We start from the raw sequence: 27,884 nt of genomic DNA on the forward strand, positions 1-27,884 counted from the left end.
GGGTGATTTCTAGTGGACATTTTAAAACATTTAAGAGGTTATGTGGCAATAAATGAAACAATAAGGGGATGATTAATAATTTACCCTAACTCGGTAAAAACTGAATGAATTTGGCTCGACAAATTTCTTTATAATAAAATCACAATGAACCCAGGATGGTATGGAAATAATACGAATAATTTACGATCCAAACTAACCCATAAATAGTGAAAATCACAATCCAATGCCACACAATTCACGTTCAATGAGAGCTAAACCTAAAACCTCTAAATCCCTAGACTTTTGATTCAGCTCGATAATTGATCGCATTGATTTGCTCTCCGATCAATTAAATTTCTAGTCGATATAGATTGATTGATACTTGAACAAAATGGGAATGACTTGATTGGGTTTGTGTAGGGATAAAAGGGTATGAGTGGATAAATTTTAACTCTAAGTCTTTGTACTCGTTTCGAGCTTATTGTTATTTTCTTTAAGGCAAAAAACTTCAGCGATCACTAAACTATTGAGTGGGTTAAGTTTTGGTCATTAAATAATTTTTTTGTTACAAGTTGACCACTAAACTAACCAATCAGTACGCTCGTAACCATTGCATCGATTAATACTCTTAACCTATGAAATAAACTGAGCACATGACATAGTTTTGTTCTTAATCGAGTAAGTGGTGGACAAAATTACCTCTGCACTTTTCCACGCATTTTTAGACAAAAAATATGAAATTAGTGGCAGCAATTTGGATAATGATACAAACATCACATTGTGCCAACAGTACGTGACCTATGGCCAACAAGAAGAAACTTCCTTCTTATACTTTATTATTCTTTAATCAGCTCGATAAAAGATAGCAATTTGTCATGATGCACGTCTCATAATTAACAAATTGTTGGACAGTTGACAAAGATTTATGTTCCTATAATCCTATTTCAGTTTTATAATCGCCCATGCACATCTCTTTCTAGATTCACAATCAAACATATTTCCACGCCAAATTTACAAGCTATAATTTTGAGGGAGGATCAAAATTTTTCTCGTCCTTTTCTTTTTCTTTGTTGATTTTTGTTAAGCTTAATTGGAAATTTACTTTACTTTTCTGATTTATCTTTATTTTGTGCACTCTTAACTTGTCGATGGCTTAGATGCTAATTGCTAATAGCTTAATGACATATGATACTACACAAAAAGAGCAGATATACTTGTTGATACGCATCGTAATGCAGATATCTCTTACGGAGGTTTTAAATTAGTTTCAAACCCTTGCATAATTCTACCAAACTCCAAATGCCCATACAAGAGAAGGGGTGTGCCCAAAGAATCTACAGTTTTAGTTTTGTTTTGTTTTGTTTTGTGAAGACAATAATCTGCCGCTTGTTGAACTCACGTTTACGTAGAGCAGATTAAGTATGGTTATTACAACTTAAGACATGAAAGATTAAACAAATGGAGAAGAGCACAATTTTTACAATTTTTTGTTTAGTTCGATCTGGTTAATATAATTCGTACAAATTTTTGAGTGAATCTGTGCAATTTTTATTACAATTTACTTGTATGAATTGATAAATTCACACTTACAGTAAAACTATAGTACTAATTTATATCAAATATATTAATATCAAATGTTTTGAGAAATTTTATAATTGGACCAAATTGAATAAAAACTCAACTGGAGAGGACCTGATCCGAATTTTTGATGGAGTTGAGTGCTAAAACTAAAAGTCCCCCCATTAAAAAGTCCAAGTAAGCAGTCGTGTCATCTTTCAACATCAATGACACTGATGCCTTGTTTCACTTGTGGACAAGTCTACCGCAAAGTTGTCCTCCGTATATACATATACATACATGCATACATACGTGGGAATATATATACATTGAAAAATACCGCAAAGTTGTCCTCTCTCAAAAAAAAAAAAAACATATATATATTGAAAAATACGAAAAATATTGTTAATTAACAACAATTTTAGGAAATTTATGACATACATTGAGTGTGTGTCTACGTGCGCGCGCGCACACATATATATATTTTCTATAAAAGAGCCAACTAAAGTATTAAATAATTGATCTCTTAATACAAGATTGATTTCAACTCCTTTCCAATCATTCACCCCCTTCTATTTCCAAAGCTATCTAGTCTAGATAACATAACTATTTGTGTCTAATTTTCTACAGCCGGAAACAAATTCCTGTCATTAAATATGCAAAACGATAATGGAATATGCAAATTGAATTGCCGATTCAAGTCAGCATTGACAGCAATATCATTTCATATTATTAGATATGCAATTTCTGTAGAAGCATATCTACAATGATGATATGTCTATAACAAAAATTTGCCTAAAAAGATGCATTGATTTAAACGCATACGTAGTACTATTTCAAATTGCCATACTTCTGCTCATATTTCTCAAATCTTGATCCCATCATGCACACTGTTGAGTGCTTGTTCTCTTAATTTCTTTCCCCTTCAAGTAACAATAATGACAACCATGTAGTAATTAACGGTATCAAAAGAGTCTTTAAAAGCAAAGGTTGGTGAAGCAAGTTTACTCACGGTGAGGACCATCTCTAATATTACCATTTAAATCCAGGACCAACTGACCTTTGCATGCAACACATGGTGGTGGACACAACTATACTAAAGCATGCATTTTCAGCTTGTGAAGAACGCAAAACATCATTGATGAAGATGCATGGAATCCCCTGAGTTTTAACTACTTTGGCGAATTATCATGCAGGTATTGTTTGGTTAAACTTAAACACCTCCCCTGCTCTAGCTACCAAGTTTGTTGAGAGTAATGATTAGATAATACTTGCATGTCAGTCTGAAACACATTTGATCAGTTTGATACTGGACGGTTGGATTCAAACTTTCACTCGTAAATGATCCTTAATCGTTTAAATTATTTGAGATTATATCATGCGCAATTCCACCTCATCCAGTGCATATATATACAATTGATTGCCTTTGATCCCTAACTTTATTCTCGCTTTTGGTGATGGAGGACATGACCTAATAAATTGTCTTCGTGTTAGCTTGCTATGATTAGATAATCAGATTAGGTTAAACTTAATTAAGAAGCATTTATCTGACGATGATAATTCATTCTCAGTGGTGAGCAGTTGTTGGCTTCTGCCATAAGAGAATAACTTAAGGCACACAGCAAAGTAGATAACACTAAAGAAACTCGTAAAGAGAAAAGTGCCAGTTTCAGATCTCATTAAGAGGTTTGAACTACTTATAATCCTGTTGCAAACTAAATATTCTAATGACTCCTAAGACAGAGAATAAGAATACTTTTATTTCCTTACTTATTCAAACAAAAGAATAAACAAAGATAGATGTTTACTCTTTACGAAGCCATGTAAATTATAGCAGCATTATATGCATCAATGGGCAGATCAAAGATCAAAGAACTCTGAGTGGAAGACGGACAATGTGTACATAATCAGCAAGGCATTCATACCATAATACTAGAAATGTGGGCTGTTAGTTCTAATTCCTTTTCAGGGAAAAAGTTTATCTGCAAGCATCTGTGAAAGTTACGTCTGACAAAATCAAGCCTAACAAGGAACGTATATTTTTATACGTAGCTGAAATTTTCTTGACTTTTGACAGTGGATGTTAGTGGGCTAGTTTCTCAGCAGAAGGGTTTTGCATATGCTTTTCTAGGGCATCGGATGCTTCTGCTTTTGGACACAGTTTTGTCCTCGAAGTATTCTTTTAAGGCATCCCCATTTTAAGAAAAGACAATTTAGCTCTATCATCATTTGCATACTAAACTAATGGGAGATTTGTGATGCAATCTTCTTCACAAGATCTGTGAAATTTAGCACAATGAGTTGGAAATTAAGGTAGCAATGGAATGATGGATCATACCAAAGTCGCGCTTGCTTGGGCGGGAATATGATAGATCAACCATCATTGCCCGACAACTGAAACCTCGCAAAGTTGTGCATCCCTCCCTTGGTCCTAGTTGCAGTCACAATCCTCAATTGTCGGTACAATCGCATGATGTCCTCAATTTGGCTGATAGGGGAATAGAAAACAATTTTTGAACTAAAACATTTGGTCATTGTATGTTAGTCTATTACGTACTGCAAACAATTGGGCGACACCACAGATTACACCGATCGAGATGTATAAAGTTTTGAGGCCAGAATGATACTCTACTAAATTATGGGTTGGTTAATCATTGAACTTGGAGGCCTTAATAGTCTTTTTCTTGCTAGATAGGACAAGATTGCAGTATGATTCTAGAGGATTATGCTAAACAAGCACTCTATTTTTATCAGATTCAACGAAGGTGATCATTACTCATCCAAATCATGAAGAATAATGAGTGCATTATCTTAGTGGACTCGGAATGATAAAGCCTTTATCCAAGAAATGGTTAGATTAATCCAGAAAAGAAAAAGGAAAGCAAGACGAAGGCTGTAAAAGTTTGTCGTAGAGAGGGCCCAAAGTCTTTTAAATCATATTCTCTTGCGTACTTTCCAGCTAAAGATCAATGCGCAAATTCGCTTTTTACTAACTCTTCACGTTCGTTGCAACAACTAATTTACTCATAAGTTGTTCTTTCCTTTTAACTAAGCAACAAAGCCAAAATCAACGACCTGCTAAGATGATGATGATTTCTACAGCAATTAAAAGGAGCAGCTCAGCCTTCTTTGGTACTTCATCACATACAAAATCTATCTCAACTTACCAGTTACGTCAACTAAAAGATCAAGTAGGGATGTTGAATCAGTAGTTCACTAGGCAGGCTCAGAGCTAACTTTTGTTGGATCACATAGCTATAGATGATCCTATCTAAATGCCACTGCAGCTAACTTTTGTTGTCTCGCGTTCTTCTTGTTCACACACATGAAAATTAAATTGTTCAATTCCGAAAAGTAGGTTAGACTTTGAAGTCTAAGTATCACTTCTCGGGACTCTGCAAATAAATATAGGATGTACAAATCAATGTTTGCCTGGTTATGAGATATTCGTCTACAAGTGTTTGACACAAGGAATGGTGCTACTTAGTTCACTTATGTGGTCAATTACGTAATTTTGAAGTCTGGACACTTCGCAAGATTTTGCATTCAGTCCACTGATTCTTGATCACTCAAAGGAGGACAAAGGAAAACTATGAATTTGAAGAATTAGAGCTGCACGCTATAAAATGTCAAAAAGATTGTTTTGTTAATGTATTGTCTTTGGTTGATCAATGTAAGGCATGATGTTTTACAGCTAATTGATCCCAAAAAGACTGGGTATTGTAAAATTATCACTGTTCTCTTGAAAAGAGTTACCGAGTAAGAACTTAAAGCAGAATCACACTTTGCATGGTGGCAAGGGTTAATATCTATAGTTTTATGGTTATCCATAGGGTTTTATAGCTTTGGTTGTGACTGTTAGTCTTCCGAGATTCTCAACTTGATACACCAACAATAACGACTAACCAAACCGCACGGTTTATCATCTTATGATCTTAGTCCTGTCTGATTAAAAAATGCCGTACACGAAGTAAGGTTTCCTATATTATGTTTTCTAACCAGTAAATTTCTACGGGGACAGACAGTATATCTAGCAAAAGTAAATATCAAACAAAGCAATTGTAGAAAAATAACATATCTGAGTGATGTGAAGCAGATCTGAATATATATTACATTTTTTTTTTTACCTCTTTTACGTGATGTAACTGTGTACAATGACAACAAATTCTAATTAAACAACTACTTTTCTTCGTTACAGGAAGAGGGTATTGCAGAGATTTATTTGCAGCTCCATGTGAAGATTTTGGCACAAAGCTTGAAACAAGAAGGTTTTCAAGGGTCATTTCACCTTTAGTCTATAACAATGGGGTTACAGCGTTTTCTCTTTTGCCTTCTCGCTTTTCTCAGTATGCGTTCAGTCTCTTCATTTGCTTCCTGAGTGGAGTTGTTCCCTACATGTTCCCACAAAGAAGACATCTTTACAGCAGCGAGGGTAAACAACTAAACATTATAAATATCTATTGGCAAACTGCCGCAACAAGAAAATTATGAAGGTCCCAAATAGTTGAAGTACACAATCTGCCTTTTAGAGAGAAATGGATTGAGAAAATATTTTACGACACATGTTATTAAATTTCCATAAATGAAGTCCTTTTCAATAATGGGAAAATACGCACTTTATGTTCAAGTATCACTATTGGGATTGCACCGTAGTCAAATTGCTCTCAGTTGCGGAAATTTAAGAAGAAAAAGAGTTGCGAAACATTTTGATTTTTCAAATCATTTCTTTCTAAAATGCAGATTGTGTATTTTCCCAAAAGAATGTATAAGAACGTGTATCTGTTCACTCTCTGAAAAGTGATTAAAAGTTTTATGAATTTTTTGCAATAAAAAAAAAAACGCCACCTCCTCAGCTACAAGAAAAAAGGTAACTTTGGTCCTCTGTAATATGAAGAAAAATCAACTGTAAGTCCAGCGTACTTAATTGCAGAAGAAAATCATACAGATACAAGAAGTACTTCAGAAGATAAGCCTAGAAGTTCATGCAGATGATGGACAATGATTTTGCACATCTCATTCAGGAATTAGGAAAAAGTGATTTGAGGCAATCATATAATGTGAATATTTAATTATCCTGCAAGACTGTTACCTGTTTGCATTTCTTTGAACAAGCAGAAAATTCCGCCATCAGTATCCTCATCTGATTCGACCACAACTTTGCACTTCCTTTCCTGCACCGGTATCAAAAACTTAGTATAAAAAGACACTTTTTATGTTTTCGATATCTTATTCTTCAGCTTCAAAAAATAAAACAACACAATACATAATGATTTGCACCATTTCCTGAAATTGTGAGAACCAGTCCCATTATATGACCCTGCACCATTTACTAATCAGAATCTGTGCCCCCCATCGACATTCATGGAGTGCACAAGATTTAGACGTGCAGAGTGAGAGGAAGAGAACACTAACACGAAGAAGCAACAGAAACTACAATTAACAGCTACCTGCTTGATCGAGGGGATTCCTCCCTGGTGGGAACTCTTATTAGGATTTCTGTCTTTAAAAGGAGCTTCTTGGTGCTTTACTGATTTCCACCCTCCACATTCAGTCTTTGGAACCAAATTTTCTTGAGAAACCTTGGGATGCAGTTGCGCACTTGAACGAAAAGAAAAAGAGAATCTTACTGGGCTAGAGAATACAATGATTAACACATGTACCCAGAAACAGAAATTTGTCCTCATTCTATGCATATATATGCGAGTAATACCACTCCATATAGAGATAATGGAATACTTAAGGCCTGATTATTTAAAGAAAATACTCATACATACAAAGTTTGCCTAAGCAAACCTGAGTGCTACGATAATAAACAGAGAAGGATCTAGATTAGGCAATAGAGGTCATAGATTCTAATCAGTCACACTAGCTTAGAAAAATCTTAGGCATGTCCAGGATTATGTTCAATGTTTTCCTTCTTGCGAGACTTTCTTTATTACCCTCCCCACCCAGTAAACAGGATGATGTAGAGATATTCCTTCTTGAACTCAATTCACTTCTAAGGAAATGAATTTGATATGTCCATGATTCATCCTCCTAAAGTTCAATTATCAGAAATATCAATTTTTACAAAAAAAGCCGATTCAATCAGATGATTGGCTCATGCCAGTGGAGTCAGCAAGTGAGAAGAGAAAAGGAAGACTAGAAAAGAAGTACTAAATTGATACCTTTTACGAGACTGCATTTCCTGTAAAGTAGCACGATGATTAACACCCTGCAGATAATGTAGATACATGAGGCTTCAGGAAACTATCTACAAACACTTAGCATCTAAAAAATGAAACTGTCAGCTTTTTTGGGGATAGAACAAGTACCTTTGGAGGAGGGATGACAGGAGTTCCACATTTTTGGTTAGCAACTGGTACTCTGCTTGCAATTGTCTGTAAATGTCAAACCATGAATTCGGAAAAAACCTTCCAGGCCACATATAGCAGTATAAAAGATAGAGCTGCGCACTTATTGACTTCATTAGTTGAACACAAAATGTTTTCATGCCTGTATTTCTTTCGTGAAAGTCTTCATGAGATCTTTTTGAAATTTCAGCATAGAAGCCTGAATCTTTTCTGGCAAAGCTGAAACTGTTGAAGATATTTCCCTTGAACTCTCTCGAAAAACGTTCTGTGAAAACTGCCCAGACAAAGCTTTGAAGCCCCCATTCAAACTTGATTTGATATCTTCCTGTCCCTTGTTCTGGTTGTCCAATGGATTAGAAGACGAAGTTCACCGACATATGAGACACACATTTTATTCAAATAAAAATGCTTGAAGAACTGGATGTATTATCTGATACCATTAACTGAAGCAGATCATCATGAACTACCATCTTCTGCCGAATGCTTTCCACTGCAAAAGAGATCAGAGAAAATAATGACAAACTAGCTTTTGCACAAGTTTCAATTTCTGAATGCCTTTTCACTTCCCAATACTTAGAAGTATATATGCCCAAATTGCTTAATGTTCATAAAATACTGAAGCTTGATTGTGCAGGTTGATAACATATTTCTTGAAATATGTGCAATAGATATTAGCAAGAAGCTGCCTGGTCTGGACCACAAGCAAATTGCAAAATACTTTTAAGTGATTCGGTTCATCAAAACTGCCGAAGCTGGCAGGTGTTGCATGCATGAGCCTTAGAAATTTCACAAATATTTATATCAAATGCATAATGTTTTAGCTAAATTTTTACTGCTCTTTGTTCTAGTACTTTGTCAACAAAAATTGAATACGTACCCTCAAGCACTAATTCTTTTGTTCCTTTGTTGACTTGCATGATGTCACTCTGAACAGAATCCAAGATCATTCCAAACCTGCTTAACGAAGTTTCCATCATTCCTATCCTATGTTCAAGTTCTTCATTGATCTGGCCTGCTCAAGCAAGTAAACTACTGGAAACTTAGAAGAAAACCTTGTATATCCTAGAAAACAAGCTTGTTTAAACAACTTGCAATACAAAGTTACATTCTTGTATCCAATTGAAAGTCCAAGGGGGAAGTCAGAATCTTCAAAACAAAGTTGTTCATTCAAACTACAAAGTTGATGACACTATTTAGCTGATAATTGTAAACTTACACTTGTGTTCAGGAAGGGACCATTTGCGCATTTGATTGGCAGAAGATCTAGAAATTTGCATTTGACTCTCTTCCCTTGGGCAATTGATAGGAGCCAAGAAAGAATTCCTCTTTGCAGAAGTCTCCCTTTCTTGTGAACTCAATCTCTAAGGTATTTTGGTAACATGCAAATGAAAATTCTGGTTCAATGTAAAGTGATACTAACACCAAATAGATTATTTATATGGCAATTGCAGTTCCCTTTCTATTACTTCCTTCTTTATTTCCGCTTATTTCAAAATTTTTAACTAATGAAAGTGGACAACATTCATTGAGTTCAAAAAGAGTAGCTGTATCCATGCATGACAACAACATCCATAAAAGTTGCATGCTTTTACAAGTATACCAAACAAGAACTCTGATGATTGCAATTCTTTTGACAACAAACTTTTCGCATTATCTTCTTCTGTAAGTCGTTAAATGCACCATACTTTTGCAAAGGAAAAAAAAAATTAACGACACTTAAGGGCTACTTCGGCGTGCTTCTAATAGTTTGCCTATTCTAAAGCTACCACTGTCATCCACTTGCGATATTATACCTAGTTGATTCAGACAAACACCTCAAGTTTCTACTTTCATATAGTTCAAAGGCAATCCTTTCAAAAATAGAATTAATACAGAATTTATTCCAGTTTATCTTTTCCGAACCAGTTCCACTATACTAATAATCCAAACTAGTAAAATAAATTAGAATATAGAAATAATTATCAGTTACTTGCCACAGAAAGCAGCTGCATTACTGAAATCTACTACATACTAGTTCAAACTCTGTTGAAAATTAATAAAATATTCTGAATGAAATAAAACAGGACTGTACTTGATCTCCTACGCTTATTTTGCCACTGCTTAATCTTTACTTTCTTTTGAACAAACTTTTGATTATATATCTGCTGAGCTCCATTTATGTTTAGAGAGAGAGAGAGAGAGAGATTTTACTTGCTCGTGAGTGATGACGTCTTCGAGAGAGTTCTGAGATATCTGAGAGAAGAGGCCATGCTGAGATGAAACTCCTTGAGAAAATGCCGACTGCTGGGAGATCGGTGCTTGTGATCGGAACTGCGACACCGTTGCCGACGCTTGGCTTTTTCCAAAAATCGAAGTCTCTGCTCCAGTCGCAACCGCACTCGGTCTCCTTCTCACATCATCACAAATATAAAAAAAAAAATCAATAAGAAAAAACACACACACAGAGACAATAAATTAACTGAGCTAAAAATTGAAAAACAAAAATACAAGTGCGTATGGAACAAAATGATGGTAGGATTGAACCTGGAATGAGGAGGAAGAACGGAGATGGAGCTGAGATCGGAGGCTTTGTTGATTTTTAGCTTCATTTGTCGGAAAAACCTTAAGGTTCAGACTTCAACTTCGATATTCTGCTAGAAATTTTTCAACGAGTGAGTGAAACCCTAAGGAATTAAAAATGAATCAATCGAAGAAACATGGAGGAAGTAGCAAGGTTTCAGACTGCGGATGGAAATCTGTGCTGAAGCAACGGCACTGACTACTTATATACTGGAACCTTGGGCGCGATTCCGAATCTGACGGCAGTTTGAACGAGAAAGCGTTGTGTGACTCCCACGTCTTCTTAAGCACTCTGGGCTTCATCGCACGACTGTGGCTTTCTCTTCTATTAGTAATTTAAGCACGACTGGAGTCCTCTTGCCCTTCCCAACCCATCCTTTCTTTCTTTTCTTTTTCCCCTTAAAAGTATATTATTCCCGTGCAAATTGCTCATGCCTCGTGGGATTGAAGTTGTACTTTCGATCAAAGGATAAATTGGTTTCGACGGGGCTTTTCATCTTTTTCTTTTTTGGGTCAATTTTCAATGGATTAGATGAGTCAGAGGTAAGTCTTCTGGGCTCTTTAAGAGTTGCCGGCTTTTGAAGACGTTCTTGGAGTTTAGGTTTGTTTGTCCGCATTTAAAAGTCCTTGTGATCGAAAAAAGATGAGTCAAAGGTACAAACGATTGTCAGGTCAATCATTTTTATCGATTTTGCATAATTTCACAAGATATACATTCATTCATCAAGATGTAACTCGCTTTGAATACAAAATAAACATAAATCAAAATTTCATAAGCCTTGTACACAATATTAAAAATTATGTATACGAAGCGATTTAAACCTTATAATTTTTTTTGACCAATCATGGCTATGCCCCCAAGTTCTTGGATTGGAATGGAAGCATTTAGGACGTCTGGACCTCTTTCTTCCATGTCTACACATTTTGGGCTCCAAAATCTTTATGTTGGGCTGCAGTCTACAGGGCATTCGAACCTTGGGAAAAAGATAAATAGAAAGAAGTTGGGCGGTTGTTAACTGTCGGAGTTGAGGTCAAGGTACAGGCTAGGTTTTTTCTTTTTAATTCATGAGGAATGTTCCGTTTTATTATTTGTATCTGTCGTTTCACAGTTCTATAATTCACAGTTCTGGCATTTTCTTCTATCAGACAGGTAAAGTATTTTTATAATGGGGAAGTGTTCATAAAGTGGTACTTTTACACCATGGAACTAGTTAAGTTGGTCACTAAAAATATTGAAAATTCTGGGAAGCATAATTGATTTGTTAAAGAGTAGCTTAATGTGAGCTGATGGTGTGGTTGGTGGTTCTGTATGGTTTGTTCTGATTGTCGTATTTTTTATATTATTTGATGTATAATCACATTAATTTTTTATATTTATATGAAAAAAGTAGTGTACATGTATAAAATATTTTACATATATTTAATACAATACTATAATATGGTTATACGTAAAAAAAAGTTTAAAATGTATAATAACTAAACCAAATCGCACGTGTGAGCTTGTTTGGATAGAGTATTATTTGGAATAATTACTGTAGCACTTTTTATGATGTGATGTATGTGAATTAAAAATGTGGTTAAAAATATAAAAATATGAATTGAGAAATATATTTATGATGCAAGCAAAATATTGGGAGTGTCTGGATACAAAACTTATCCCAAATAATATTTCGCTTGCATCATAAACACATTTTCCAACCCACCTTTTTATCTCACATACATCACATCACAAAAAGTACTACAGTAATTATTCCAAATAATACCCTATCCAAACAAACCCCCAGTTATTTGGGATAATTTCACTATTCAAACAAACCCAATTGCCCAGTCCCACTCAATGCATGCGAGTAGATCCAATCCCCAGGATGGCCACACGAGTCAAGTGATAAAATTAAATAGATGTGCGTGTAAAGCAGGAAGAAAGGTCACCTAGAAGGTCACATGGACTGATGGAACAGGAAACGGCAATTGGCTTTTAGTACTACTTCCAGCAATTTCAGTTGCTTTCTTTGCCAGCTCAAGGGACAATCCCTTTCCAAGTTTGCTCATCATATCGTGTCCCCTGTTCAAGCATGAACCAATTGAAAGATCATGCCCTTTTTCTTATGTAACAAATTAGAGGAAAAAAAAAGGCACACCAAAACAAAGAATTTAACGTCAGTCATATGTAGCAAATAGTCACGATGGGATACCTCTACAAGGATTAATATTCTTGATTGCTTCCTTACTGGGCTAAACGTTTCAAGCCAAGGGTGTTGCTTCCCTATTGATTGAAAGGAGGGGATAATATTAGACAATTGATGATTATCTTTTAAACAACGTCTAAATACCCCAATTAAATGTTTTATCCAAGACCTTGGGCTCTAACTAAAAAGGTAGATACTTGAGCTTGAGAAGCTAATGACCCCAGTGAGTTGGTAAAACTCAGTAGGATAGGCAGTATTTTTGAACCAAATAAAATAACAAGCAATGAAACCAGGGACGAAGACGAATAAAGCCCCTAAATTATGAGGCTGCATTTGATAAACTTGAAGTTTGAAAATTGGAATTTGAAATTCAAAGTTTGAATATGTTGAGCTACTAAATTGCTAAGTACTAATCTGATACATTTAAGTGTACCTTACATTAAGTGATAAGTACATTACTTATCGCTTATTTTTTTGGAGTAAGTTTTGCTTAGAAAATTTAGTGTCACTTAATTAATTCAGATGTTCTATATTTGATTATCAAATGCGTGTCTACACATATTAAAATCAGAATCAGTTAAATTTAAATGCTAAATTGAATTATCAAACAGGGCTTGAAATAAGGAATCCTATCTAGACCATACAAGTAGAGCTGTTAAACTTCATGAGTAGCTCGAAAGCTCGTTAGAGTTCGGCTTGATAAGGTTCGAACTCGGCTCGTTAGTTGCGGTAAACGAGTCGAGCTCGAGCTAGAAATGTGCTTGTTTAGTACTCGGCTCGTTTGATATCCGAGTAGTTCGTTAGAACTCGTTAATAAAGGGCATATTTATCATTTTAGAAGTCAAAGTATAAAAATTGAAAATTATAGATTTTTATTGAGATTAATTTGCACAAACTCGAACTCGAGTTCGAGCCACATGTACATTTGATCGAGTCGAGTTCGAACACATTTTAAAACTCGTTTGTCTAACGAGCTCGAGTCAAAGCTCGACAGCCAAATACTCGGCTCGATTAACAGCTCTTTGATACAAGTGCGTCCATGCAAAGAGTTTGATTAAGACATAGCAAATTCCATCAAACACACAAATCAAAGCAAACCATCCATGTCGGTGGATTATATCTTCTAAATCCCCACACCAACGATCCAACCCTCCTCCTCGAAAAGGGGTTTTGGTAGACAGCTACGTTAAATACCTCTTCATGAGAATATAAGTTTGGGATCTACACGCATATTCTTCTGGCCCGATTTATATAATATAAAAGCAGTCTTCAATTTAATGATGAAACTTTTTAATTCTTACTTATTGCCCGTTGCCGGAGTCCCAAGTAAAAACCTACCAGCGGCCAAGAACCTCATGGTCATGGTCGCCCAAGGGATTAAAAGGTCTCTTTTCCGCATGCAGACTTCTTGCATATATGAAGAGAAGTCATTGATCCCAAAAATTCTAACAAAACGTTGTACAGAAACGGGAAATATATTGGAGAGGCACTTGTAATTTATCCTCTTCTTTCTTCGTAAATACAATACATTATTATCTAAATGACTACTGTTTAGGCCTACCAAATTAGAATTCAATCCTGTAACTGTTTTGCGCTCATAATCTTCATCTTATTTTTGCTTTTTAACCACCTAACCCACCCTCACAAGTAAGATTCGGAAGAAAGATTTGGGTCATTCTTTGATCAATAATTCGCTTATTGATAATCAGTTACCAAAGTTGACGCGAGGTGTTTGTTTGTACGGTTAAAAGGGGGAAAGAGGAAAGGAATAAAGGCAGTCGAATTAAAGTTTTATGAGTTGAATCTTGAAAACAATTTTGTATCTCTTTTCTCATCAATCCCATCGAATAAACAATGAAAATTTCTGGATCAGAATAAATAGAAAAACAAGAAGAGTCATAGAATATCAGGTATTGCCCCACACGGTTTACAGTAGTCTTTTAAAAGGGAAAACTAATTAACAAAGACTTTAGCAACCCCTCCACGACCAGAAATCAACCTCACCGTTTTCAAATATGAGAGTCACATTGATTTGGACCCTAACTGGTCCAGAACAGTGTATTGAATTGGAAATTCAGGGTGTGACTGGATGGGAAATTTAAAATGGGTTGGCAGCAAGAGGCAATGGCGACGTGGACATAAGCCAAAGAATTCGTGATGGACGTATAATATCGCGGTCAGTCTACTACTGAGCATTAAATACTGAGAGAGAATTCAGATTTTTAAAACAGGTAAGTTCGGAGTTCGACAGGACTCCAGATCCTTATGTGGACGATTGATTCAAGAAAGGATCAACTTAGGAATCTGGATATTCCCCCATCTCCGATTGAGCCCCCGGCTAAATTATCCGTACGTCTTGGCCGGCCTTAATTCCCAATAATAAACTTGCACTAATGTGACCTTTTTTTTAATCCTTAATGTGACATTTATTTTTGGCCTTGTCTTCTACTACCTTTCTTTTTCTCTTTTTTTTCCCTTTTTTTTTAAAAAAAATTTGATTGGCTTAGGACTGCTATCGAATCAAGTCGAGCTCGATAATGTACTACTTAAACTCTGCTTGAGCAAAAATATTCGAATTCGAACTCGTTGAGTTCTTCAAAATTAAACTCGAGTTTGAGCTTGAACTTTTTTTTTTTTTACTTGAACTCGAGTTCGAATTTGAATTTGACCAAATCAAGTTCAATTGAGTTTTCAAGCTTTTTTTTTTAGTAAATTTCATAATTTTGTGATAAATAATTAAAAATTATATTATAAATACATTGCTCGATTAATACTCAAGTTTTAATTTTCTATTCGAAATCGACTCAATTAACTTATCAAGTAACTCAAACTTGATTAACATTGAATTTAAGTCAAATTTTTTACCGAGTTACTAACAAGTTCGAAGTTGAATAGCTCAATTAATTACCATTGGCTGAGATAGTTCAAGACTTTTTTTTTTTTTTTTTAAATAGGTACCAGTCAGCTCAAAACTCAAGCAGGTTCCCCCCTATTAGCCTGCATAAATGATTCCAACCAAATGGTGATAATGTGGTTAGGCGTAGTTGCCGTATTCATGTCTTCTTGTCAGTAATGTTTGAATCCTAATATTTCGGAGTCTTAAATTTTTTCAATTGGTCATGTCGCAACCTTGTCATGAAAGCCTTTTGAGACAGGAATGAGGGTTAGATTGGATGGTAAGACGGAGGAGATTATAAATATAAAGTATTACTGGTTTTAAAACCTTTCACATATAAAAAAAAAAGTCTCTTGAAATAATTTAATACATCTTTTTTTTGATAAACATATAATTTCACTAATAAAATTATACTAAAGGTAGTAAATACATCATAGATATGTTGCAAATACAGCAGATAGAAAAAAAATTTCTTTCAACATAAAAAATCAACAAAAGATAAAACTTTTAACACCAAATTTTATAAATGATCGAGTAGCACTTCTAAGAAACTGGGTTTATTTGGATAGAGTATTATTTGAAATATTATTTGGAATAATTACTGTAGTACTTTTTGTGATGTGATGTATGTGAGATAAAAAGGTGATTGAGAATATAAAAAGGTGAGTTGGGAAACGTGTTTATGATGCAAGCGAAATAATATTCCCTCCCTTTTTTTATAACTGACGTTTAAGAAATTTGCTCCAGTGTACTTTTATCTGTCGTTTTATAATCCCCATACAGTACTTTTATCTCTCTTTTCCAATACAGGGTTCTTAATTACTACTCCTAGTAATTATTGCTTCTCTCTTTATAACAATCCTAGTAATTATCTGCCCCTCCGTATTATCTGCCCCTCATTGGACAATTAATGAGGGTACAAAAGGAAAGTAGTGAACAGATTTAAGCAATGAAAATTTTTTCTTAATTGGTGTGCAAAATTTTAAACGTCAGTTATAAAAAAAAAAAAAAAGGAGGGAGTATTTGGGATATAAGCACTCCATTCTCCAAAATTGATCTTGTGCACTCCAATGAAAAAGTACTTGAGTGGAGTACAATGGTAAACTACAAAAATTGTACTCATTGAAGACCATGTTTTATTTGTCATTTATAGATTACTACTTCTCACAGACTTGGTAGATCGAATATTTAGAGACTCCACTAAAAGCCCTTCATGCCTCGAAAATCAAATGACAGAACAAAACCCTGAAAATTATGAAATACATATGAGCAAACATGATCTATTAAATCAAACCAACACAATTATCTGATCCTCTCAAATTCATCTTCACCAATAGGATTATTACCAATATCAAACAATTTGGTCTGAATATTTCATATGCCCCATTATGTGCTGTACTCATTTTGTTAGTATTAAATTCTTGAATTTTCTCTACTGGATTGGACCATGGTTACTCAGTTTAAGGATGTGAAGCCATATTACCCCACATAGAATTCTAGAAAAGAACATTATCTTATCTTCATTTAAGTCTTTCTTTTTTTTTTTTTTTTGAAAAAAAAAATGCTACCAGACAACATTAGAAACGTGTAAAAAATTTCCCTTCAATTCAGAAAGGATGGAAATATGGCCGAAACCATGAAGGAAAAGCAAGCCAAACGCAAGACGTCTAACGTTTTCAGCCATGCGAAAGCAACGGTTGAAAATCCTAGCCAAGGGGCGTACTAGTCAAATTTCATTATCGTCTTGTTCGCAATTTGCCAGACATGAAAATGACGAATTTTAATGGTCCGTTGATCCCTTTTGCAGCCCCTCTGCGTGTGCGTGTTTTTCGCTGTACGATCTCTTAAATGCCGACGAAAATACAGAAGGAAGCCAGAGAAAGGATGGGTTACTTCAGTACTATTGTAACCTTGCCAGTCAATTCTTTGAAAAATGATTGTTGGAACACGCTGAACTTTTTTGTTTTTGCTAAAAAAGAAATCATACGGCAAATCTTATATAAAATTTGAACTCTGTTTTCTTCTGGATTGTTGCTTATTAGTATATAAATTACCCTAGATTTGATTATTTTCATAACTTCACTGTGAAATGAGGAAAAGGATGAGAAGAAACCGTTGTCCATTTTGACATAATGAAGAGTCCTTTCATGTTGAAATTCCTGGCTCCTAATTTGCTTAGCTTCTTGTGGTCGAGTCTTAGCTCTCTCTCTCTCTCTCTCTCTCTGCAGCCAGGTTCAGGGTTCGAATCTTGGTCTAACAGTTGGAGGTTGGTCTCATGAAAACGCGTTGGGGAGCAATGGGAGATAAAAAAAAATGAGTTTAAAAAATGTCTTACCTTTTTTTTTTGGGGGGGTAAAAATCATTATTACCCATACAAATGTTCAAAGTTCAAACAAAGAGAAATATTGTTGACAGCAGCAATTTTTTTCAGTGTCACAGCCCATTTTGACATAAATTGGCGAATGTACCCTCTGTACTCAATTAGAAGAGCCAAATGAGTGGTGGTAAATTTGTCATTTAATTAGAATGTGCTGTGGCAGTAACATTTCCGCTGTGGCAATAATGTTACGCTGTAGGAATTTAGCTTCACTGATATTGATATTAAAATTCAATTGCATGGTACTACTTCTTATAAGAATTTCAGTTTTATTATAAGAATTATAGTTATTCTATCCAAAAAAGGAAAAAAAAATTACATGACTAATATTTGTTGCGGATATAGAGGATAAAGGCACAGCATAATTTGTAAAAGCAAAAACTTTTTATTCTTTTGAAAAGGGAAAATGATAGGTTGTATTTTTTTTTTTCCACAAACGTTAACAGTTATATTTATGATAATCACTTGATAATACAAGATTTAATTACCAAAAGGGTTACTACCCTCATTTCCTTCCTCACTAATTCCATCAGCCAAACTGGGAAGTCTTGTTCCCATTCAATATCATGCACTAGCTTGACAGCAAATTGAGTTAAAGCATGGCTGATTTCATTTCCAGTTCTAGGTATGAACACAACACAAACCTACAGCTTTCAAAATGTGTTCTAAGATCCTGCACATCCTCCAAGAATAGTTGCAATTCTGACATCATAGTCATTGCAGAATGATAGATTGTATTTGAATTGATATTTTTCAGAGTTTCTATAAAAATATATACAATAATAATTTAATATTTTTAAGGTAAAATAGTGATCGTAAAATGCGATCACAAGAAACGTAAAATTTTTTTCTTCCAAAAACATCAATCCAAAAACTTTTTGATTCATTTCCTTTCTAAGAGAAGAGAACTACAAACCTTGGGTGCTTGCCGTACATGCTACTGTACTGGCAGTGGTACTCGCAAGGTGAAACGGTGATCCAGGACTCTCAAAGCTTTGCCAACATACGCTTCATTATTTCTACATCAAACTCTCCCGGTAAAGAATCAGTTACCATATTAATTGACTATAAAAACAGGTTTTCGCCAATCCGGCTTTGTACTTTCGCTTTAGGTGATTGGCTAGCTACATGCAACTTCCTGAAGTTCTGACTTTCATAAAATATACTACCAAAGTACCTTGGCTTAACGACCAATTTTATTCATTAAACCATTTCTTTGTGGTTTACTTGTTCAACCTCAGCTCTGGTTTCGGTGGGCCTACTCCTGCAATTCCTTGGAACCTTCGTACCTAAGTAAGACTGTGCAAGCATACCCCAATTGCCAAGTACGAGAAGTTACAAGAGTTAGTAGACCTAAGAATGGTAGTAGAACACAGATGCCGCCCTCCTCAAGAAAACACTCCTAATTAATGCAATTTTCACACAATTTCACTATTACATCGAATCCATTGACCAAGAAGTAACTTTAATAAGTATTATACTAACAATTGTATCAATAAAAAAGACCTGATAAATAGCTTCAGACAAGTAAACCCTTTTAGGAGCATCATTACGTTGTGCAATCTTCCCAAACTTTCCTCAATTTCATCACCTCGAAAAAATCCCAACTTTTCTGTCAATTTTCATACCCTTTTGTTCAAAAAATCAAGGGCTTTTCTTCATTTTTGTCAAGAATACTGAATGCTGGTAGTAATAATCCACATGGGTTCAGAGTTGCGATAAGGTTGCTTGCTTTGCTACAGTAAAGAAGGAACCTAGAAGACAAAGGACGGGGAATATATTGTTCATGTAAATGGCTTTGCTGACTTCTGTAAGAGAAATTCCACAAAGGACAGAGAGAATAAGGTATCCAGCGGTTGATTTAAGAGCGCTGAGTATGAGTTCATCCAGCAGCGAGATTGTTGAAGAGAGGAGCAGTTCAACTTCTTCTTCAACCACAAGCCCAAATTTTGCTCCACCATCTCGAGCTTTGACAGATAGTGATGATGCAGTGTATGTTGCTTTGGGGAAAGAAGTCAAAGAGGCAGAGTTGACATTATCGTGGGCATTGCATAATTGTGGAGGGAGGAAAACTATCATTCTTCATGTTCATCAGCCTGCCCAGAAAATTTCCATGAGTAATGAATTATGATATTATTATATTCTTTGAATTGATTACAAAAATTGCCTTTGCCGGTATTTGTTTTTCTGGGATTTGCTTGATTATGGTTTGAATTTTGGTGGGGTTTTGAGTTAAGTTTTATTTGGTCAAATATAAACTGGAAATTAACAAGTTTTTTGGTTTGCTTGCTTAATTGTATTAGGAGGAACTTGATCATCATTGGTTCATGTTGTTTGTTTGTTTTCTGTTTGAAAACTTGACGAGAGATTGTACTTTAGTCCTTTTTGGATTAGGGAATTGGGACAGCAGTGGAAATCAATTCCTTTTTTTTTTCTTGCTTATGTATGTGTGGAAGATGTTCTGAAGCCATTGATCTTGCTTCCCCTGCTGCTGATAAAGAACAGAAATTAACTGAATGTGGTCTAAACCTCTGAATCCTCCTTAAAAATGGGTTTCTAATCCGCTTGACATAAAATTTCTGTGTTCTTCATGAGGAACTGAAGACATGTTTTAGCAGATAGAAATGTGCTTTAATTTTTCTTTTGATGTGTATTCTTTATGATCAAATGCAACTCATTTTGGTATTTCATATTTTGCCAGAGTTTACAGTACGTAATGTTTTGGAAAAAAAAAATATATTTACAGAGAGTCTTTGTATTCCTATTTTGTTAGCTGTTCTCTACATTAAGCCTTGTCTGGTTGGCTGCCTTGTCTCTCATCCTTCACCTGATTTATAATGTAATAAGGGAACTATTCCATATCAAGATGACAGTTATTTAACACCCAGAGAGAGAGGGAGGGAGAGAGAGTAACTTGGATAGCTTCTTGATTAGCTTATTAACTAACCATTCCTAATTCAAACTTGAAAGAAGAATGTCTTTGCAGTAAGTGATGGTTCAGAAAGAATCGCCTATGCATTGCTCGCATTGCTCATGTGGTGCATAATTTAGCACAACTTGGTTAAATGTGTCAGCTGTCAATCGTGAAATCAAGGTTCTTGTTGAGTGATGAACGACATTATCATGTGTCGGATATGTCAATCTAAGTGTATCTAAAATGTCATTCTTGGTTTGTAGTGGGTGCAAATGTTCCCATTAGTAGGCTGGAGGAATATCGAGTTAGAGCACATCATGAAGCCGAGAGGCAAGATATGCAAAAGCTCCTTGACAAGTACATGTTGATTTGCAAGAAAGCAGGGGTATTGTCCTTCATTCTCTTTCTGTAGGTTTTGTTCATTGAACTCTTTTTGTTCTTTGACTGACTATATGTAATTATTAAAAACCTAATTCTGTTTTTCCACTGAGTAGATGGAAAACTAAAATTGTTGTGTTACTATAGCACCAACAGCCAATTAGGACGCTCAGTACTCTGTTTTTTATTTATTTATTTATTATTATTAAAGGTGCAAGTGGATAAACTATACATTGAGAAGGACTCCATTGAAAAGGGCATTGTAGAGCTAATTTTACTGCATTGTATCAAGAAGCTTGTAATGGGAGGTGCAGCTAAAGGACATTATTCAAGGTAAAAACCTTATATTTATCTTATATTCTTTTGGTGACATTTTAAACTCATCTTAGCCACCGGGCCTCCACTTGTTCCTTAGAAGTTTTGTGAAACAGTAAAGTAAATCCTAGTTGGCATAGAATTACCAAGAACACTTTTAGTCTCAGGAGAGTTGAAGAAGAATACCCCTATAAGCTCAGCTGGCTGGGACCTTATTTGGGTACCATAAGGCTTCTGGTTCGACCATCAAGCCCCCCCCTTCCCCTTTCCTCTTGTAAGGATAAGGTTTACAGTCTCTGTTGAACCAAAGGAAAAGAAGGGCAACTTGAACACTAGAAAATTTATTAATGACAGGTTCACAGAAAAATTCCTTTGCTTCCTGAAAGTCAAACCTCTTTGCCTTTTCCATCAATTAACTGATCAGCTGCAGTCTTTTCACTTTTCTTTATATTTCTCCTCTTTTGGGGTGCTGGGTGGAAGGAAGCTGTTAGGAAAATAAATTATGAAACAGAAATGCTACATAAAGAAATTACATGGTGTGCAAAGGAATATTTGTGATGCCCTTGTGGAGCTTCTCCACCATTTTGGAGCACCCATTGCTTATTCTCGACTGGGTGAGTTGACTCAATTCTTTAGTGCGGTATATCTTTTTTAGTGTGCATGTTGAAAAATTCAACAAATATGCTTTCAAATGATTCATTGGTGTGATTACAATCTCATTTCTGCTTGCAGTTATCATAGAAATAAATGAATACACTAGCTACATCTTTTTTTGTTAACAAGATTACAGTTGATATGTGCTATCATATTATATAAGCATTATGTTACTTGTAATGATGATGTGAATACATCTGTTTCTAATGTTAAGCAATTGATTCAGGAAGATGATGGAGCCTAGGTCTAAGAAAGCCATCTATGTGCGGCAACAAGCACCTAGTTTCTGTCAAATTCGGTTTATATGCAAAGGGCACCTGATTCATACAAGGTATTTCTTCTGATAGTCTTCCTCATGTCTTCTAGTGAGCTTTCATCCAGAGAAGTAAATAAGGGTGTATAACATGACTAATAGATGGACCATCTGCTTGTGATCATTTCCTAAAAAACAGATATAGCCTGGAAGTTTTGAGAATTCTTAACTTAATTTGCTGAAATTTTACCTGGCAGCAAGTTTTGGAATAACTATCTCTTTGGTTTTGCTTGATGATTAGTAGTTCAAGTTCTGATCTATGCAGGGAAGGTACACCAAGTGGGGTCAACATGGAGGGTATGTCTCCATTACTTCAGCCTTGTCCAAGTGGAGACAACTTGGAGGTTATGTCTCGATCATTTCAGGCTAGTCCGAGTGATGAAACTGGACAATCTCATTCCTTAAGATCCAGATCTGTTCCCCAGGGGGAGAATGGCCAATTACTCTCATCATTGTCAGTTCCTGACCATCGTAGGGTAGTGTCTGACAATCATGCCGTGAAATTCACAGGAGTTTCTACCCGTGACGGCCTTGGAGGTGTATCACCTCATAGTAGGTCAAGTGTCCAACAGAGCTCTGATGGTTGGGACAGGAGACCACAGAGAAGTCATTCAATGGCTTCACGTTTTTCTTCTTCTTCATCAAGTGAAATAATTGAAGATTTAGCCTCACTCTCCATTCCTCGGATGGTGGGGAGTGAGATAATTGAAGATTTAGCCTCACTCTCCAGCTCTGTTCCCCTGGGGGAGAATGGCCAATTACTCTCATCATTGTCAGTTCCTGACCATCGTAGGGTAGTGTCTGACAACCATGCCCTGAAATTCACAGGAGTTTCTCCCTGTGACGGCCTTGGAGGTGTATCACCTCACAGTAGGTCAAGTGTCCAACAGAGCTCTGATGGTTGGGATGGGAGACCACAGAGAAGTCATTCAATGGCTTCACGTTTTTCTTCTTCTTCATCAAGTGAAATAATTGAAGATTTAGCCTCACTCTCCATTCCTCGGATGGTGGGGAGTGGAAATGAGTTGGATGCCCCACTTCATTCTGATGAGGATTACTGCAGTTTGTCTCCTTCTCCCCTAGTCACAGTAAGTAAAAATAAGATCATTCTGTCATGGTCGTTGATAACATGTATGGAGTTATCACTATCTAATATTTGCATGTGATGAGAAAGTGCTAAAAGTTATACAAGTGTATATCTAATTGTTGGGACATCCATATTGTTTTATTCCTTGTGACATGAGTTTTTCTTTCTGATATTCGTGAACTTAAGTTATCCATTTGAGTCGTTCTGTCCTTTTCCAGGAAGGGAATATGCATGATGAACTCTACAACAGACTCCAACAATCTGTGGAGGATGCGGAAATTTCTAGGCGAGAAGCATATGAAGAATCAATGAAGCATAGGAAAGCTGTAAAAGAGGCTATTGAGGCTGCCAGATGGGTAAGCTTCTATTTGCAATCATCTTTTGCAACGGTAACAGTTAATTTTGTATGTTGTCATTCAAATGACGTTAAGTCCTCTTACTTGGACACTTATAATTTTGGTGAACAATGCTAGCTGGTGAAATTGTTTCTCTCATTCTAACCTGTATGCAAATTTTATAAGGTATCTCATTGTTACTTGGACGGATTTTAATTCAGCAGAGATTAGATAAGTGATTACAAACTGTTCCTTTTTTTTTTTTTCCTATTTTGGGGGCAAAATTTTGGTATTTGAATTTCTATTTGAAGTAAAAAAATATATTAAAGAGAACATTATACTCTGAGAATCAGTTTTGTATAGAGCTCAGATTAAAAAATTCTATTAACAATCATGACTCCTAAAGTGAAGCAGTCTTCAATTTTAATTCTTTTAACAGGCTAGAGCATCAGAAGCTAGGTACTCAGAGGAATTCAGACTGAGAAAAGAAGTTGAGGAAGCGCTAGTAAAGCACAAGGAAGAAATTGAAAACATGCAATATCAACTAGATGAAATCAAGAATAAGCTCCAACTTGCTATGGAACAGAAATCCTCTCTGGAGTCCCAAATTGCAACTTCTGATAAGACAGTAGAGGATTTGAAACAGAAAATGTTCGCTGCCATCGACCTATTGCAAAAATTCAAGATTGAAAAAGATAATTTACAGGTTGAGCGTGACAACGCAGTCAGGGAAGCTGAGGAGCTGAAAATAAAGCAAGCTGAGGAGGCCTCAAGCGCATCCATGTCTTGTTTCTTTTCTGAATATTCCATCTGCGAAATTAACGAAGCAACTCACAATTTTGATCAGGAATTGAAGATAGGTGAAGGGGGTTATGGAAGTGTCTATAAGGGTCATCTTCATCACACTCAAGTAGCTATAAAAGTTCTGCACCAGCATAGCTCACAGGGTCCCTTGGAGTTTCAACAGGAGGTTTGTAACTTAAACTCCATTCTTTTTTGAAATCAGAGATAAATCACATTCTTTTCTGGTAATGAAGATTGGTTTTACTCTCGTAGGTAGAGTTGTAAGACAACCATCTCTAGTTATACTCGTAATATTTTAAATTGAACTTCATCCTTTGGTTTCTATGAAAGGATTGGCTTAGTCTTGAGAACATTTATTAGGACCGCGGAAACTGTCTGTCTTTCTTTGACTTTTAAAAGAGGAAGCATGTTGCCTACTGGCCAGTAGTCCTAAACATTTCTTAGTCTTGATTGCCCTCAACCTGGGACTGTCTGGTTTTCTGAAAGATTGAACATTCAATTGTATTTTCTTTGTGCAAGTGGTGTTTTTAGGAAGCAGAGCATTGAAACAGGCCTAGGCTATAAAGGCTGTTTTTATTATCTATACAACAAATAAAGTGGGAGCCTTGGGTTCAGTGCAAACAATTTTTTGTCACCTTTTTAACTTCATTTTTACCCTCACAAAAACTAATTGTTACCCTAACCACAACCAATTTTCATTCTAACTACCAAAGCACATGTTCCCATATAACCACCCATAAGCACTTTATTATGGCTAATTATTGTTGAATTCCAGCCCTGCTTCTTTTCCTTTTCATTGTTCTATGTGATACCATTTTATGTGGTTCCTTAACTTGATTGGCAGCCCAGAAACATCATAAGCAACCCCATTCCATTAGCTTTGATGTGTGCTGGATCCAATCATAGTACTTTCTACTACATGAACCCTTTGTTTATGGTCTTGTAGAGGTGAAGTCTGTGCCGCTCAAGTAAGTGAGCTCTTTGTTTATTTTCATGTAATGGCTAAATGCATTGTGTAGACACTTCTGTGAGTTGATCTCATTTTAGGCAATCAAGTGCATAGGGAGTCTACTGTAGTGTTATTGCAGGGATGATGGTGAACCTTTAATGCACATAAACTGGATGTTGTATTGAACATGGAGCTGCAGATGATCTTTATACTCTTCTTTGTGTCATCCTTCTTAATCAAATGTATTGGACAACATGATTGGTTGAAGTATTCTGTTCAGTGGAATCTAGAAAGAGCTAATTCCCCCTTTTTTTTTTTTCTCTAAATCTTGTTAGGTAGGCATTTTGAGTACATTGAGGCATCCGAACATTGTCACGCTTATAGGAGCTTGCCGGGAAACTTGTTCCCTCATCTATGAGTATCTTCCCAATGGAAGCCTTGAAGATAGACTCAGCTGCAAGGATAATACACCCCCACTATCATGGCAAACTCGAATTCGTATTGCTTCAGAGCTCTGTTCTGCTCTCATCTTCTTGCATTCTTGTAGCCCTAGAGGCATTATCCATGGTGATCTAAAACCGGCAAATATTTTGCTTGACAACAATTTTGTTAGCAAGCTCTGTGACTTTGGAATGTGTCGTGTTCTTGGGGAAGATAAATTTTCAGACAACAACACTTCACTGTGCTGCAGAACGGACCACCCAAAAGGCACTCTTGCATACATAGACCCTGAATATCTTGCGACTGGAGAGCTAACTACAAAGTCAGATGTCTATTCATTTGGAATCATTTTATTGAGGCTGTTAACTGGGAAGCCTGCACTGGGGATATATAAGGAAGTTGAGAATGCGTTAAATAAAGGAAACTTGAAAGATATCTTGGACTCAACTGCCGGTGACTGGCCATTTGTGCAAGCGCAACAGTTGGTTCACTTAGCAATGAGGAGTTGTGAGATGAGTCGAAAGACTCGTCCTGAACTTGCTTCAGAGATCTGGAGGGTGCTCGAACCAATGAGAGCATCTTGTGGGACATGTTGTTCTAGGTTGATATTCGAGGAGGAGTCTCAGATGCCATCTTACTTCATTTGTCCCATCTTTCAGGTATGTATAGCTTGTTTTGATCTTTGAAATTCCCTAACCATGCGCTCCAATTTTGTCTTTTCCTTCTTGATATAACAACAGAAGATTATAGAACCCATGTACTGCATCTTCTTGTCTAGCCATCACTAATCTGTACATGTCAGATTGAGAGAGTTAGCTTGCTAAACTATCCTATTTTCTATCCATCTGTTTATGGTTTCTAGGAACTTTTCATTAGTAGTTGGTCGTTTTAATGGGTGAGATATTATTTTCTTGGCTCACACTTGTAGGAGGTTATGCAAGATCCTGTAGTTGCAGCTGATGGGTATACATATGAAGCAGAGGCTTTAAAAGGATGGTTGGACAGCGATCATGACACTTCACCCATGACAAACCTCAAACTGGCGCATCGCAATCTTGTGCAGAACCATGCTCTTCGATCTGCCATTCAGGAGTGGTTACAGAAACGGTAAACCTTCGAATGGTTCGTAAACAAATTGTTCTTGCATTTTGTCATACTTCATTTTTTCTAAATTATTAATATACGTTGCTTTTGAATTTTCTGTAACCATGTATAGAGAAATATGTAGGCAGCATATGTACTAGCTAGCTAGTAGCTACATTCTAAAATATTCGGCGGAAGCAGTGCCGAGGAGCTGGAGTTGTTTATTTTGTGAATAAAAATCGTTGTAATTGCATCTTAATTTCTCTTTTAGAAACTAATTTTTTTTATCTTAGTTTAGATTAAAATTTATGCACCCCAAAATTTTCAAACCTTTTCTTTTTGTCTCACAATTATCCTATTTGAAGTATGAAAATTACAAGCGATTAAAAACATTCAGAAATTAGTGAATGAGTTTCAAAAAGTCTGTATCTGAAGATGACAGGGTTAATCCAACATTGTAGCACAAGTTTTCTTTTATGTGCCAATAATTAGAACTTCCTGCATTATTGGCCCAAGCAATTATTGGTCTTGGCTTTGCCAATGTACGTTAAGCAAATACAGATCACAACGCCAAGTTTTCCTTCTATAACATGGCATGAAACATCGAATAACTCTTTTTTTTTTTTTTAATTATTTTGTAACAAATTCAGATGAATATGGTAAGAGTGTGGTTCATCCTAACAATAAATCTTATAGGAACTCAA

General features: G+C 35.8%; 2 protein-coding genes across 6 annotated transcripts; one reads left to right on the forward strand and one right to left on the reverse strand.

Annotated features, from left to right (window-relative positions):
* Positions 1 to 5,567: 5,567 nt before the first annotated feature.
* LOC113728071 (putative recombination initiation defects 3) lies at positions 5,568 to 11,029 on the reverse strand. 3 transcript variants are annotated; one of them, XM_072076532.1, is made up of 12 exons: positions 10,666 to 11,029; positions 10,413 to 10,519; positions 10,080 to 10,275; positions 9,106 to 9,250; positions 8,767 to 8,901; positions 8,327 to 8,379; positions 8,032 to 8,226; positions 7,851 to 7,916; positions 7,704 to 7,750; positions 6,984 to 7,134; positions 6,626 to 6,707; positions 5,568 to 5,927 (listed from the first exon to the last, which is right to left on the reverse strand). In XM_072076532.1, the coding sequence occupies exons 2-12, from the start codon at positions 10,475 to 10,477 to the stop codon at positions 5,827 to 5,829; spliced, it is 1,236 nt and encodes a 411-aa protein (XP_071932633.1). In that variant the 5' UTR covers positions 10,478 to 10,519; positions 10,666 to 11,029; the 3' UTR covers positions 5,568 to 5,826. The 3 variants fall into 3 exon arrangements, with proteins under 3 accessions (XP_071932633.1, XP_071932632.1, XP_027108351.1); XM_072076531.1 differs by having other exon boundaries at positions 10,649 to 11,029; XM_027252550.2 differs by having other exon boundaries at positions 10,612 to 11,029.
* Positions 11,030 to 19,113: 8,084 nt separating this feature from the next.
* Positions 19,114 to 27,439, forward strand: LOC113728072 (U-box domain-containing protein 33). 3 transcript variants are annotated; one of them, XM_027252551.2, is made up of 9 exons: positions 19,114 to 20,024; positions 21,085 to 21,206; positions 21,411 to 21,532; positions 22,395 to 22,499; positions 22,747 to 23,569; positions 23,787 to 23,924; positions 24,343 to 24,873; positions 25,992 to 26,756; positions 27,026 to 27,439. In XM_027252551.2, exons 1-9 carry the CDS (start codon positions 19,700 to 19,702, stop codon positions 27,206 to 27,208), a joined length of 3,114 nt encoding a protein of 1,037 aa, XP_027108352.2. In that variant the 5' UTR covers positions 19,114 to 19,699; the 3' UTR covers positions 27,209 to 27,439. The 3 variants fall into 3 exon arrangements, with proteins under 3 accessions (XP_027108352.2, XP_071932635.1, XP_027108354.2); XM_072076534.1 differs by lacking the exons at positions 19,114 to 20,024; positions 21,411 to 21,532; XM_027252553.2 differs by lacking the exons at positions 19,114 to 20,024; positions 21,085 to 21,206; positions 21,411 to 21,532 and adding an exon at positions 21,539 to 22,128.
* Positions 27,440 to 27,884: the final 445 nt, after the last annotated feature.

Source organism: Coffea arabica, chromosome 2c (assembly GCF_036785885.1).
Source record: "Coffea arabica cultivar ET-39 chromosome 2c, Coffea Arabica ET-39 HiFi, whole genome shotgun sequence".
Classification (NCBI taxonomy): Eukaryota; Viridiplantae; Streptophyta; class Magnoliopsida; order Gentianales; family Rubiaceae; genus Coffea; species Coffea arabica.

Excerpts from the sequence above, each read along its gene's own strand:
- LOC113728072 (XM_027252551.2), top strand. The coding sequence starts at position 19,700 with ATGGCTTTGCTGACTTCTGTAAGAGAAATTCCACAAAGGACAGAGAGA. Across the intron at positions 21,207-21,410 it reads TGATTTGCAAGAAAGCAGGG|GTGCAAGTGGATAAACTATA; the intron begins GTATTGTCCTTC and ends TTATTATTAAAG. Across the intron at positions 24,874-25,991 it reads CCTTGGAGTTTCAACAGGAG|GTAGGCATTTTGAGTACATT; the intron begins GTTTGTAACTTA and ends AAATCTTGTTAG.
- LOC113728071 (XM_072076532.1), bottom strand. The coding sequence starts at position 10,477 with ATGAAGCTAAAAATCAACAAAGCCTCCGATCTCAGCTCCATCTCCGTT. Across the intron at positions 7,135-7,703 it reads GAAATGCAGTCTCGTAAAAG|TGCGCAACTGCATCCCAAGG; the intron begins GTATCAATTTAG and ends TTTTCGTTCAAG. Across the intron at positions 5,928-6,625 it reads GTTCAAAGAAATGCAAACAG|GGAACAACTCCACTCAGGAA; the intron begins GTAACAGTCTTG and ends GGGAACATGTAG.